The sequence below is a fragment of the Mirounga leonina genome, unplaced genomic scaffold (assembly GCF_011800145.1).
Source record: "Mirounga leonina isolate KUSES-001 unplaced genomic scaffold, KU_Mleo_1.0 Mir_94, whole genome shotgun sequence".
NCBI classification, from domain to species: Eukaryota; Metazoa; Chordata; class Mammalia; order Carnivora; family Phocidae; genus Mirounga; species Mirounga leonina.
In genome coordinates, this window is record NW_023270855.1 from 9,156,991 (window position 1) to 9,170,241 (window position 13,251).

Sequence of the window (13,251 nt, forward strand, 5' to 3'; positions counted from 1 at the left end):
AAGAGTGTCTCACAAATGCAGGTACTACTGTTTTTTCACTGTCCAGCATGTGCCACTGTAATGAATAAAATATAGACTAAAAGTATTACTAAGTTTATAATACTTTGTTATTATGTATTTTCTCAAGCCACCAATACTAAATGTATGAGGATCCTTATCCTGAAATGCCTGCGAACCACTGAGCTAGCTATATTGGAGGGTCACTACATGGAATCGCCCCACACAGGCCATTATACATGTGAACCATAGTCAGAAGGGCTCCTGCATATAGCTCCTTGAGAGGCTTGGGATTTGGGCAGTACCCCTTGAAAACAATATTTGGCACAGAGCAGTACTGATTGATGGTTGTTGCCTTGTTTTCATGCACCACAGGCAAACATTGCTTCAAAGTCATTTGTCAGTAACTGTTGAGAATGATTCATTGGCACTTTATGTCTCCATAATTTTTAGACTTTTGTTATCTGAGTATCATTAGAAGATGACTGACACAGACATATCCAATCCTGTTGTTTCTCATCCAGGAGAAAGTTATTCCATTGTTTTAGCCTTCTCCACCCTGGGGTAGTGACTCCTGTTTCTGAGTTGTCTCATGTAATGCCCTTCACATTCTTTGTCTTGGATGCCTAAAGAAATGCTTTTTTGCTATTGATGTACATCTTTTTTTTCTTTTCATTTATTTAGTAAGAATTTATTTGGGTAAGAACAAGATGCTAAAAGCCTTGGAACACTTTTTTCTTTTAAAGAAATAATATATGCCCTCTATAACCTTATTTTACCCTGTACCCTGCGCAGATAGACCAAAGATTATGCAACACTTTAAGCCAGGTTGCATTTTAACGAATTCCATTATTAGCACAGTTCAGATTAATTAAATTTTACTTTACTTTGGCTACAAAGGGACTAAAAGCCACTTAGGAACTTAATGTCTCTTTGTGAATCTTATTACTAGAGTGCAGTTTTTAAAACACAGTTTGATCTTTGGTTGCCATGGGAGATTAAAAAGGCTTGCGACTATATTGTATTTGAATGCAGGTTTTATGTTGACAGATTTATTTAAGCTTTAATGATTTTTTATTTATTATTGCTGGTTTATTAAGTTTTTTAAACACCTTTATTGAAATTGATGTATAATAAACTGCAAATATTTAAAACACGCGGTTTGATGAGTTTTGATACATGTATACAGCTGTGAAATCATCTTCACAATCAAGATGATGAAAGTATCCACTCCCACAGTTTCCTTGTGCCACTTTGTAATCACTCCTGCCCACCCCCTGCCCTTGCAGGTAATCACTGGTCTGTTCGTTTGCTTTCTGTCACTAGAGATTAGTTTGCATTTTCTAGAATTTCATATAAATGGAACCATATGGTCTTTTTATTGTCTGACAATATTGATGTACATGTCCTTTTAGTTCCAGTTCAGACATCATAAGAGATCTTTTAGAAGAAGAGGAAGCCTGGGAAGCATCACATAGGTGAGTTCTCATCATCAAGAAATAAGTGTCTACTTTGAGAAATTATAATTCCATGCAGTTGATTTTCAAACAAAAGAATATTTGTGCTTTCTGATTTAAGAAGGTAATAATTCACACACATTAAGGTAAAGATTTCCAGTTTACTACTTGTTTGTTTCTATACATTTTTGCTTAGAAAGGGAATCCCACTGTAATAACTCTGATTACTTGTCAGAAGTTGTTTTTCTAAAGACAGATTGTTCCAGTGAGAAATTAACAGTTTAGCCGTAAGCACTGGCTCAGAGTGTTTATAAAACTTTGAGTCCTTTCCTAGATGTTCCCAGTCAAAAGTGTTTAGTGTAGAATAAATGCAGTTTGATTCCTTCTCCAGCTAGCATTTAGGAATCTGCTGGGAAATTAGAGTGGTGGAGGGGACCTATTCCAGGCCCTACTGGTAGGTAAGGAGGAAAGGAACAATGCCAGAGAATATTACATTCTCAATCTCCACCTGCAGGAGTGATCTGCAGTACAATGGGGAAGCTTTGTTCCACTGTAATTTTGTGATTACACTTCAGTGGGCCCTCCAAACTGCCTGGAAGTTTTACTGTTTCTGTGGTCATTTCTTTGTCTGGTTCTTCACAAGGATTATTTGAAACCTCACATCTTTCCAGTGGCTGCACCCCCAGCTGGAGACCTTTTCTTTTCCTTTGTAGAGAAAATAGAAGCCATTATGTGGGAGTCCTCATCTTTCCAACACCAAATGTATAAATGTGCCTATATGGGTACATATTTTATTCCTCATTTTATAATTGCCTCCTTTTATAATAAAGGGATGTCTTATCAGAGGCTAATTCCTCCTCCCTCATTCCTACCCATTTGTCAGGAACCTTCTTTGTCTGGCAACCTCTCCCTCTCAGCTGTATCTTTGTCATTGGGTTTTCAGCCTGCTTAAATCTTTCTATCTTAAAACTAGCCAAGCAACAAATAACAACTCATTCAGTCTCTCCTCTCACTCCATCTCATCCTACAGCCACTGTTGTATCTTTCCTTCCTTTCTTAATGGATGGTCTCTACCTGCATTTTCCACTTCCTTATCTCCACTTACTCTTCCACATTCTCAGCCAGTTCCATCATTCATCTGAAATCATTTTCACTAAGGTCATCAAAGACGTCCATGTTGCTAAATCCATAGTCAAAACCTTCATTGATTTAGCAGATTTGATACTGTTGACCTCTTCACCTTTTTTAAGCCTCTTTGAGGCTTGAAGAGGTAAATTTCCATCCCAAGGTCACTCAGCAATAAGTGGTAAGTGATGGAGCTAAGATTGTAACCAATGTGCCAAAAGTCAGCCCTTTGGACCATTAAGCTGTATACTGTCTTTACAAAGAAGGAGAAGTTCACTGTGCTGAGATTTTGTAGTTTCATAGCTGAATCACTGGGAGAATGGGAAGTGTGCTGTATCCAGGGAAAGCATTATGAGGAGGTTTATCAGGCCAATGAGATATTTGGTGGTTCAAACAGTAATGTTTTATGAAAGTTTGAGATTTTGGCTACATTACTCTCACCTAAGCATTATTTAACTTTGCATTTTGGGAAAGAAGGCCACTGCTTAGCTAACTATTTCCTCTTGTACCAGGAACCATCCTGTTCATGCTGAACTAAGCCTGACACCAATGGCTATGACACATTGTAGCCAGAGTTCCTGCACCCAAGCCCATTCTCAGTAACGATGGCCTCCAAAAGTCATCATAAGAAAGCACTTAGAAGACCAAGCGCATCGATTGATCCTCATAGATAATGAATGTTACAGCTAGAAGGATCTAAGTGTTCATCTCATCTAATCCCTTCATGTTATAGAGAAGGAAGCTGGACTCCAGAGTGGTAAATTGACCAGGTCAAGGTCCACAGCTAGTTAGTGGCACTGCCAAGATCAGAATCCAGGCCTCCTGACTTCAGCTGAGCATAGAACAGTTCAAACAAGCTTATGCCATAATGTAGCTTTAGAGGCAGAATCAGGAAAAGCCTCCATAAGCTTTACTTTTAAACAAAAATTGGCAGTTCTATATCTTAAGCTTAGAGGCATGTTTTGTGGTACCACAAGTGGCATATTTGAGATGGTAGTCCTAGAACATACTATTTCAGTTCCAATTCTCTTTCTCTTAATTCCATAAATGATTGAGAGGTTCTATTAGCAACATAGTGCTCCATATAAAACAATATTTTCATAAGCAGCAAAAAACCAAAAACTATTTTCTACAGACTGGCCTTGGGTTCTTATGTCTGTAAATACTGGTTCATCTTACTGTTTTTTTTTTTTTTTTTTTTAAAGATTTTATTTATTAATTTGAGACAGAGAGAATGAGAGAGAGAGAGCACATGAGAGGGGGGAGGGTCAGAGGGAGAAGCAGGCTCCCTGCCGAGCAGGGAGCCCGATGCGGGACTCGATCCAGGGACTCCAGGATCATGACCTGAGCCGAAGGCAGTCGCTTAACCAACTGAGCCACCCAGGCGCCCTGGTTCATCTTACTGTTTTGATCTATAAAATATATTTACATCAAACAGGATGAAAACAGTAAGAGAAATGGTCCTGGTATATCATTTCACAATTCTAGGTTTCAGTTTGTTTAATATATAAAATGTGAGGAAAATCTGTCTGCCCCAGAGAGTCTAAGTCCCTTCTCTCCAGAGCTGCTGGCCCTCTGCTGTCCCCTCTCTCAGTGAATGGAGTATGATAGTCTGCCCCACTGTTCAAGCCAGACACCTAGGAATCATTTTCAACCTCTCACTTGCCCTGACCTGTCATATTCAGTCAGCTGCAAAACTCATATAGGTAAGACCTACATATGCATCACAGACATCTGAAGGACTTGTTAAAGCACAGATTATTGGGCTTTACCCAATTCGAAGAGTGATTCAGTAGATTTGGGGTGGAGCCTAATAGTTTGCATTTTTAACACGGTCCCAGGTTTGCTAATGCTGCTTCTGGGGCCCCCACCTTGCGCAGGCCCTCTGTGATATCTCCGTCAGCCCTTTGTGCCACGGCTGGCTACAGGCCCTTTGCTCTTCTCTCTAGCTTTGCTGCAACAGCCGTCCATGCCTCGCTGCCTCTAGTCGTTACAGTTCATTCGGCCGGTGAGATATGAAACACACTTTGTTCTTCCTGTTGGACTTTAAAGTCCTTCAGGGACTCGCCAGCATCCAAGGCTCTTACTGTCATGGCCCCAGCCTACCTACTGGCTCGTGGAATTTCATATGCGTGCATCCCCTCTGCACCCCACAACTCCTTGTTTCAGCTAAGCTGAACTACTCACGGTCACCTCAGAGAGTCCTGTTACCTTGTTTCGGTGCCTTTGCTTCTGCCTCAGTTGCCTTTTCCCTTTTCCTCCTCTAGATGGGAATTGTCATTCCTTTCTCCACCGTTCCATTCAGAAGCCCCTGAGTCTGCTCCTGCCGCACTCTGCACTTACCACTTGATTGCCTTTCTAGAGAGCATGGGCATTGGACCTTGCATCTTCATGTGTGTAGCATAGTGCCTGGGTGGCCCATAATGGGCATTCAGAAAGTGTATGAGTGAGTGAATATGTCAGTCAGTGTTTATTAGATCTGAATGCACTCAGTAATGGATTCTAGCTGTTAGTGACACAGCTCCTGTGGCTTCAAGCCCCTGTGAATGGATAAGGATTTCACTTACGAATTGTTTTAACTCTTTATCTCATAGTGCCTTAAAGAGGGAATTTGAGGAAATAGCTTTCTCTAATATTCTTATAAAATCAGAAAAGAATAATTTTCTCTGTTAATCTGAATTTCATCTTAACCCCATGAGAATTCTTTTGCAACACATTTTGTTTACCCATTCAACAGCTGATGGGCATATTTGGGTTGTTTCCAGATTTGGGGGATTACGAATAAAACTGCTGGAAGGATTTGAGTACAGTATTGTGTGTGGACATAAGTTTTCATTTCTCTTTGGTAAATACCTAGGAATGGCATCATATGGTAAGTGTATGTTCAGTTGATAAGAAACTGCCCAGCTGTATTCCACCAGCAATGGATGAGAGTTCTAGTTGCTCCATATCTTGGCCAGTACTTGGTTATGCTCTTTGTTTTTAAAGCCATTTTAATAGAGTTATAGTAGTATTTTTTTTTGTCATTTTAATTTGCGTTTCCCTAAGGATTGATGATGTTGAACTTCTTTCACATGCATATTTGCCATCCCTATGTCTTTTGATGAAGTGCTTCCTCAAATTTTCTGCCCATTTAGTAAATTGGGTGGTTTTTTACTTTTGAGATTTATGAGTTCTTTATCAGAAACGTGTTTTGCAAATATTTTCTTCCACTTTATGGCTTGCCTTTTCATTTTCTTGATAGTGATTTTCAAAGAGCAGTTTTAAATTTTGATGAAATCTAATTTATCAATTTTTTCTTTTCTTTTACATATGGTGCTTTTTTGTGTCCTACCTAGGAAATCTTTACCTAACCCAATGGTGTTCTGTTACATTCTAGAAGTTTTAGGGTTTACATTTAAGTCTATAATCTATTTCAAGTTGATTTTTATAAATGGTGCACAGTATGGATTGAAATTCAATTTTTCTCTTTTACATGTGGGTCTCCATTTGTTCCAGCTTTATTTATTGAAGAAACTATCCTTTCTCCATTTAATAACTTTGGTACCTTAATCAAAAATCAATTGGATATATATGTGTGGGTCTATTTCAGGAATCACTGTTTTGCTCTGTTGATCTATATGTTTGTCTTTTCACCAGTAACACACACTGTCTTCATTACTGCAGCTTTATAATGTCATGAAATCAGCTAGTATGAGGCCTCTAACGTTCTTTTTCCAGTTTACATCAGAGTTCATTCTTTGTATTTTATAGTGTATGGGTCTTAACAAATGTATAATGACATGTATCCACCATTATAGTATACAGAATAGTTTCCCTGCCTTAAAAATCCTTTATGTTCCACCTGTTCATCTCTCCTTCTCTCCAAGTTCCTGACAACCACTGATTTTTTTCTGTCTTTATAGTTTTATTTTTTCTAGAATGTCGTTTAGTTGGAATCCTACAGTATGTAGCCTTTTCAAATTGGCTCCTTTCACTTAGTAATATTCATTTAAGATTGCCCCATGTCTTTTTGAGGTTTCCAAAACCTCGTGGAATTTCTTTTTAGTGCTGAATAATATTCCACTGTCTGGAGTATTACAGTTCATTTATCCATTCACCTACTGAAGGACATCTTGGTTGCTTCCAAGTTTTGGCAATTATGATTAAAGTGATATATATACAATATATAAAATCTTCTAATTAAAAACAAAGTGCAGGATTTTGTGTGGAAATAAGTTTTCAGTGCCCTTGGGGAAGTACCAAGGAGTACAATTGCTGGATTGTATGGTCAGACTATATTTAATTTTGTAAGAAACTGCCAAACTTTGTTCGAGTGGTTGTGCCATTTTGCATTCCCACTGGCAGTGAATGAGAATTTTTCTTGCTCTACATCCTCACCAGCATTTGGTGTTGTCAGTAAATTTTTCTTTTTTAGAATTGTTTTGGCTATTCTGGCTTTGTTGATTAGAATTGGAGCTGAGGGGTGCTTGGGTGTCTCGCTCAGTTGAGCAACTGACTCTTGGTTTCAGCTCAGGTTGTGATCTCAGGGTCATGAGATCAAGCCCCATGTCGGGCCCTGTGCTTAGCATTGGGTCCACTTTGGGATTCTTGCTCCCTTTCCCTCTGCCCCTCCCCCCCGTTCTCTCTCTCAAATAATAAATAAATCTTTAAAAAAAGAAGAAGAAGTGGAGTTGAGGTTCCCCTGTCCCTAAAGGAGATGAAAGGCTATCTACCAGTCTGGATGTGCTTCTGAACTTTGGGAAGGGATTTTATGGTTCTGTTGGATATAGGTACCAGATTCACCATCCTACCCTGTCCTGTGGGGAAAGGAAGCACCTGAATTGACTTTATGGGGTTTGGGTAAGGTTCACAATGGGGAAGGGAAGCTAATGTGACCTTGTAGATGGGGCCCTTTGGGCTAATTGATTGTACTATTGTTTTTAAATTTGGATGTGTTTAGGAGTTGATGTGTTATGTACTCCTAATTTCACATCCAATAAGTGCCAGAGCAAATTCTCTGATAGGGAAGAGCCACACATAAAGAAGTGCTAATACCCTTGAGGTCCCACAACCCTAATGACCCCTTAGAGCTACAAGTCTTAAGACTAATGATTTTCCTGATTGGAGTCTCTGAGAAAGGGAGGCAGCCTCCACCTAGAGGCACCCTTTGGGATTTTGGACTTGTGTCCAGCCTAGCATAGCTACCAGTTACACTCCTTTTGAAAAATAGCTGTTTGCTTGCTACTAGGTTCTTGTCAAACTGAATGGCCTGATCCATGGACTGAACTGCTCTTATGGACTGAATTGTGTCCCTCTAAAATTCATAAGCTGAAGCTCTAACCTCCAATGTGACTATATTTGGAGATGGAACCTTTAAAGAGGTAATTAAGATTAAACAGGTCATAAAAGTGGTCATGAAGGCCACAGATTGGCAGATACCCTGCTTTGAGGCTGCAAACCTGAAGGGTGCTGAGTGAACCATCTGGGTCACTCATGTCCATATCAATAATAAGGGCACATTCTTTGAAGGGAATAACTGGAATCAATAATGGGCTGATGGTCAAGGGATTCACTGGACTTTTTATCCTCCCTACAATCTACAGGCATCTAATATTATTGAATGTTGGAATGGCCTCCTTTAAAATTATCAACTCCCTCATCTTCTGGTCCACATACCTTAGTAAGGAAGTTTGGTCACTGAACGCTGCTGTCCCCAGAACGGAATCCTCTCCTTTTGGCCACTTTCTGGGTAATGATTAGTACAGAAAGGGTTTTGTGGTTATATATTTACCTATTTCAGAAACTCAGGGTTCCTTCTTAATTATTCCTGGGCATGATGCTTGTTTCTTTCTCCTAACAGCAACCATATACTGGCCAGATTGGTACACCCTCTGGGTAGCAGCTTGGCCAAGAGGGGTCTTAGAGGATTCACACTTAATTCTGATTCAGGTTGTTGGATTCACTTGCTGGACTGATATGGTTCTAGGTCAGGGATCAGCAAACTATGGCCCATAGGCCAAATCTGGCCTGCTGTCTGTTTGTTAATAAAGTTTTATTGGCACATAGCCACACACATTTGTTTCTCTGCTGGCTGTGGTTCTTTTCACGATTACAACAGAATCCAGTAGTTGTGACAGACTGTATGGCCCTCAGAGCCCAAAATATCTAGTCCTTTACACAAAGAGTTCGCCAACTCCTGTCCTAAATCAAAAGGCTAGTGACGACTTGGCAGAGTACACTACTCACTGAGTCTTCTTACTATGGCCCACATGCATCAAAGTGGGGAAAATAAGGGCACCTGGGAGCCTCAGTCGTTGAGCGTCTGCCTTTGGCTCAGGTTGTGATCCCAGAGTCCTGGGATTGAGCCCCACATCGGGTTCCCTGCTCCGCGGGAAGCCTGCTTCTCCCTCTCCCACTCCCTCTGCTTGTGTTCCCTCTCTCACTGTGTCTCTCTCTCTGTCAAATAAATAAATAAATAAAATCTTAAAAAAAAAAAAGTGGGGAACATAATGAGTCTCTGAAAAGTTTAATAAAAATGCCCTTACCCTCTCACATCCGACTCTTCTGGGTCAAAGGACTGGGTGTGAGTAGAGAATGATTAAAGAAAAGGTAAAGTTACATCTAATAAAAAGGAACATGCGATTTTGTGGAGGTGGAGAAAGCAACAGTGCTGACAGTGGGGGAGGAACCTCTTAGACTCTGGGAGGTACGGAGAGGGAGGGACAGTACCGATCTTTGTCTTTCAGAGCCACCCCTGGAGCCGTCTGTCTATGTATGTCCTCCAGCTTATCCGTAGAGACTTTACCATATTAATCATAGTTATTTAAAAGTTTTAGTCTGATGGTTCCAACATGTGAGTCATTCTGTCTGTGTCTCTTGGTTACTTTATATCTTGACAATGGACTTTTTATTTGGTTTTTCTTCTTTGTGCATTGTACATTTTGTGTGGATGCTAGACATCCTGAGAAGGGCCATAGATACTGAGGTAAAAATAGACTTTGTGCCTGGAAACGGGCATGCTGCTGCTTCTCTTAGGCCATTAGTGTGGGGAGTTGACCCAGGTTGGAATTTCCTGGTTCCTAACATGACCTTCAGTGTATCAGAGGCATCAAGTTCCTCAACCAGTGGGCTGCTTTTACCTTGTGCTTAGTGTGGGGGCTGGGTTGTGGGAAGCTTTTGTTCAATGATTTTGTTCTTACTTACCTTTCAGCCTTGTCTGCATGCTTGCATCCCAGAGGGCCATCTCTCCATGTCCTGACCTCTCCTTCAGCAGTTTACTGCTACTGCCTATTACTTGGTGCTTGGCTACTGGTAGGAGCCTGCTGGGGCTCTATGTTGTCTTGTTCCAGCTGTGGTCTTGGGCAGGCCCTGTATGCCTGGATCTTGGGGGTGGAGCTTTCTCTGCCACCTCCCCGACCCCCCTCCATGGTAGTCAGAATGCCTTGCCCAAGCCTTTGCTTGGTATTGTTTGAGATCATCAGCCCAAGATGATTTTCTGCCCTTCCTCCAGAGGTAGAGGTTTTTATTTCTACCATTTCCCCAGCAGCAAAGAATCTTTGCCAGTGTTCTTGCAAATGATTTCCTATTCTTCCCATTCAGGCAAACTTCCCATTCAAGCATTCTGCCCCTCCTCCAGAGATAGTAGATCTTTGCCTGATTCCCATGGGCCAGTGAGTTTCCCTCAGCAGCTGAAAGCTCTCACTTCATAGGAGAGAATAGTCCCGGGAAGATGTAGGGCTTTCTGCCTGACCCCTGTCACCCCCATTCACCAGCTTTATCCTGTGCCATCAAAGTGGGCTTTCCTCAGTTTCCCCGCCCTGCTCCCAGTCTTTCTTATGAGAACTTGACTTGAGGCTCCTGGAAAAGAGCTTGCCAGTGCATGTGGCTTCTCCTTGTGTGAGGGGCCTTTGGTACTAGCCCATAGTTCAGAATTCATTAAAATGTTAGCTCATGTCCTCTTATCTGGTTGTACAACAGCCACCTTTCTCCAGTTCTGTGTCAAAAGTGAGAGAATTTGGGGTGCCTGGGTGGCTCAGTTGTTAAGTGTCTGCCTTCGGCTCAGGTCGTGATCCCCCAGAGTCCTGGGATTGAGCCCCACATTTGGCTCCCTGCTTGGTGGGAGGCCTGCTTCTCCCTCTCCCACTCCCCCTGCTTGTGTTCCCTCTCTCGCTGTCTCTCTCTGTCAAATAAATAAATAAAATCTTTAAAAAAAAAAAAAGTGAGAGAATTTGTGTGGTCCACCTCTCTTTGGTGGGGCTTATCTTTCTTTGGAATTTTGTTTTCCTGCCTTACAACCTGAGCTCTCAGGATCAAGAGAATGATTTTGTTAGACACTGACTTTGTCTTGTTGTTAGGATACCAGCACCTTTTTTTTTTTTTTTTTTTGCAGTTTTCTTCATGTTAAGCAAAGCGTAAAGCTATTCTAGATTTTGATTTAGAAGAAAGGGATTCAGTTCCTGCTTCTGTCACTTATGGCCTGTAATCTTTGCTTAGTCACTGTTTCCTCAGTTACAAAATGTGTATAATAATAACAGTAATGATAATTATTATAGACTTGCCATTGGAGTAGAGAACTGTTTGGAGGTTTAAATGAAATAGTGCATGTGAAAGCACTTGTCAGCTAGAAGCTGCTGTAGAATAATCATGATCATTATTTTCTGAGATACTGTTTCCTTTTTTCTGTTTTCAGAAATGATCTTCAAGATACAGAAATGAGTCCAAGACAGAATCGTCGAACAAGATCAGTGGAGGGTGCTGAGATTGAGCCGAGAAATAAGCGGAATAGGAATTAGTGAGGGCTTTGCTGACTTTTCCAGTGTGGTGATTGGAGTGTGGCACTTTGGGTTGCCACACAGACTTCATATTCATAAATGCCCAAGTGAAGGTGTTGACTTCTCAATATGATGGTTAGCTGATTTTCATACTTTTTGCCTTTCTTGGGAAAAATAAGTTCTGAAACATCCTCACTTGGTCAATTATCCCCTATCTCTAAAGCATCTCTCTCTAAAAATATTGACAGCCACACGTCAGCCAACTTTGCAGAGTACACAGACGTCTTGACAAAGAGTTTTGTTTCTAAATTTCAGGATATCCTTAAGACATTCTCCTCTTCCATGTAGAAACTAACTTGAGAAAAGGATTCTTTTCAACCTCTCTGTCACAAGGAGCAGCTGAGGAATTAAGAGCCTTTGTATTTCTGGAAAGGCAGGTTGTCATAAAATCACCTCTTTGGTGCGTGTCAGCCCCTGATGCCCAGATGCCAGCATGCCTGTCACAAGCAGTTACGTGATGGTCATTGCCCGAGTTTAATGTAGTCATTTGTCACTTGGAGTAGGATGTTTGTATCGAAACCAAAAGTCACAAACACTAACTTTGAAACATTGGCGTATTCTTTGGAAATGGCACTTCAAAATGATATTAGTCTTTTTTTTTTTTTTTTTCACTTGGGTAAATCAAATCTTTACCACTCTGACTCCCAGCTATTAAACAAAAAGTATGCAATAAATGAATTTTGTAAATGAAGAGACTGTATCAATTTAAAATAATGTCCTGGAAATAGTGTCTTATGGATAGTTGAGTACAAGCTACAAATCACTGGAAAGACTTGGTCAGAAATTGTCTCTGTGCAAAATGTCCATCAGGTCCCAGTTCTTCCAGAGTTCCTAACGCCGCTCTTCACCATCTCAGAGTCAGCCCTCTCCACCCCTGCCCCCACATCACTCCCAGCCCAAACACATCAGCTTTCAAATAACATGACAGCACACGCGCCAATGTTAAGACAACAAATTTATGAATGTGCCAGAGAGGCGTTTGTGACTTCCCCTTTCCAAAGAATGTCTCCATTGACTTTGGCTCTTTGGTATGCTTTGGGTTTCTGGATAATGTGTGGAGTCTCATTATGACTTAGAGTTCAGCGCTTGCACACTTAAAAGGCCATTTGTTTTCTTTTTGAGTTCCCTGAGCTTCAGATGGTTATGTAAGAATTTGTCATAGTCATTTCATCTGCGAAATTATGAGTGGTGCATTAAGGAAACTAAAAGTAGCACCACTCACTGAATCTATCAAAGGATCTGATGTGAGGTAAGTGAGCAATATCAAGCAAGATAAAGTTTAACATTGATGTGATATTTACGTCACTGAATTGCCAGAAATTATGCTAAAATGAAAACTGTTTCATTAAAAATTGCACAGCCTACTATAAATTAAACTGGAAGTAATTACTACTTTAATTGCAGCTGTAAAAAACAAAATCCAAGCAAGTAAATATGAAGATCTACTTGGCTTTATTCAGGGATTCATGAATCAGGCAGCATCCCATCTACAAGTAGAAAGGAGCACCAAGTTGCCATACAAAATGGATGGTTTTTAAAGCAGAAACAGGGTTGGAAGGAGGGATGGAAGTCATTAGCAAAAGAAAAGAAAGGATTGGTGTAGGCAAGGTCACCTTTTGAGGGAAGGGCTAGGGTCTATCTTGCAGAAGACCTCAGTAATGCTGATCAGGAAATTCCAGTGTGAGGCCACATTCCTGCAATGCAATTATGTTTTGGTTGCTGTTGTGGGGGCATGTGACTCCATTTTGAGCCTTTTATTTCTTTTCCTTTTTCTTTTTTTAATTTATTTTATTTTATTTTATTTTTTTAAAAGATTTTATTTATTTATTTGAGAGAGAGAGAATGAGAGAGAGAGAGCA

The 13,251-nt window shown here is 40.6% G+C and overlaps 1 protein-coding gene across 1 annotated transcript in view; it reads left to right on the forward strand.

The window, feature by feature from the left end:
• Nucleotides 1–12,654, forward strand: part of RAD18 (RAD18 E3 ubiquitin protein ligase) — a 108,261-nt gene extending 95,607 nt beyond the window's left edge. The window contains exons 12-13 of the mRNA XM_034996916.1: nt 1,413–1,475; nt 11,251–12,654. Of these exons, the coding sequence (XP_034852807.1) occupies nt 1,413–1,475; nt 11,251–11,353 (166 nt within the window). The 3' untranslated portion in view covers nt 11,354–12,654. The remainder of the gene's footprint in view (nt 1–1,412; nt 1,476–11,250) is intronic.
• Nucleotides 12,655–13,251: the final 597 nt, after the last annotated feature.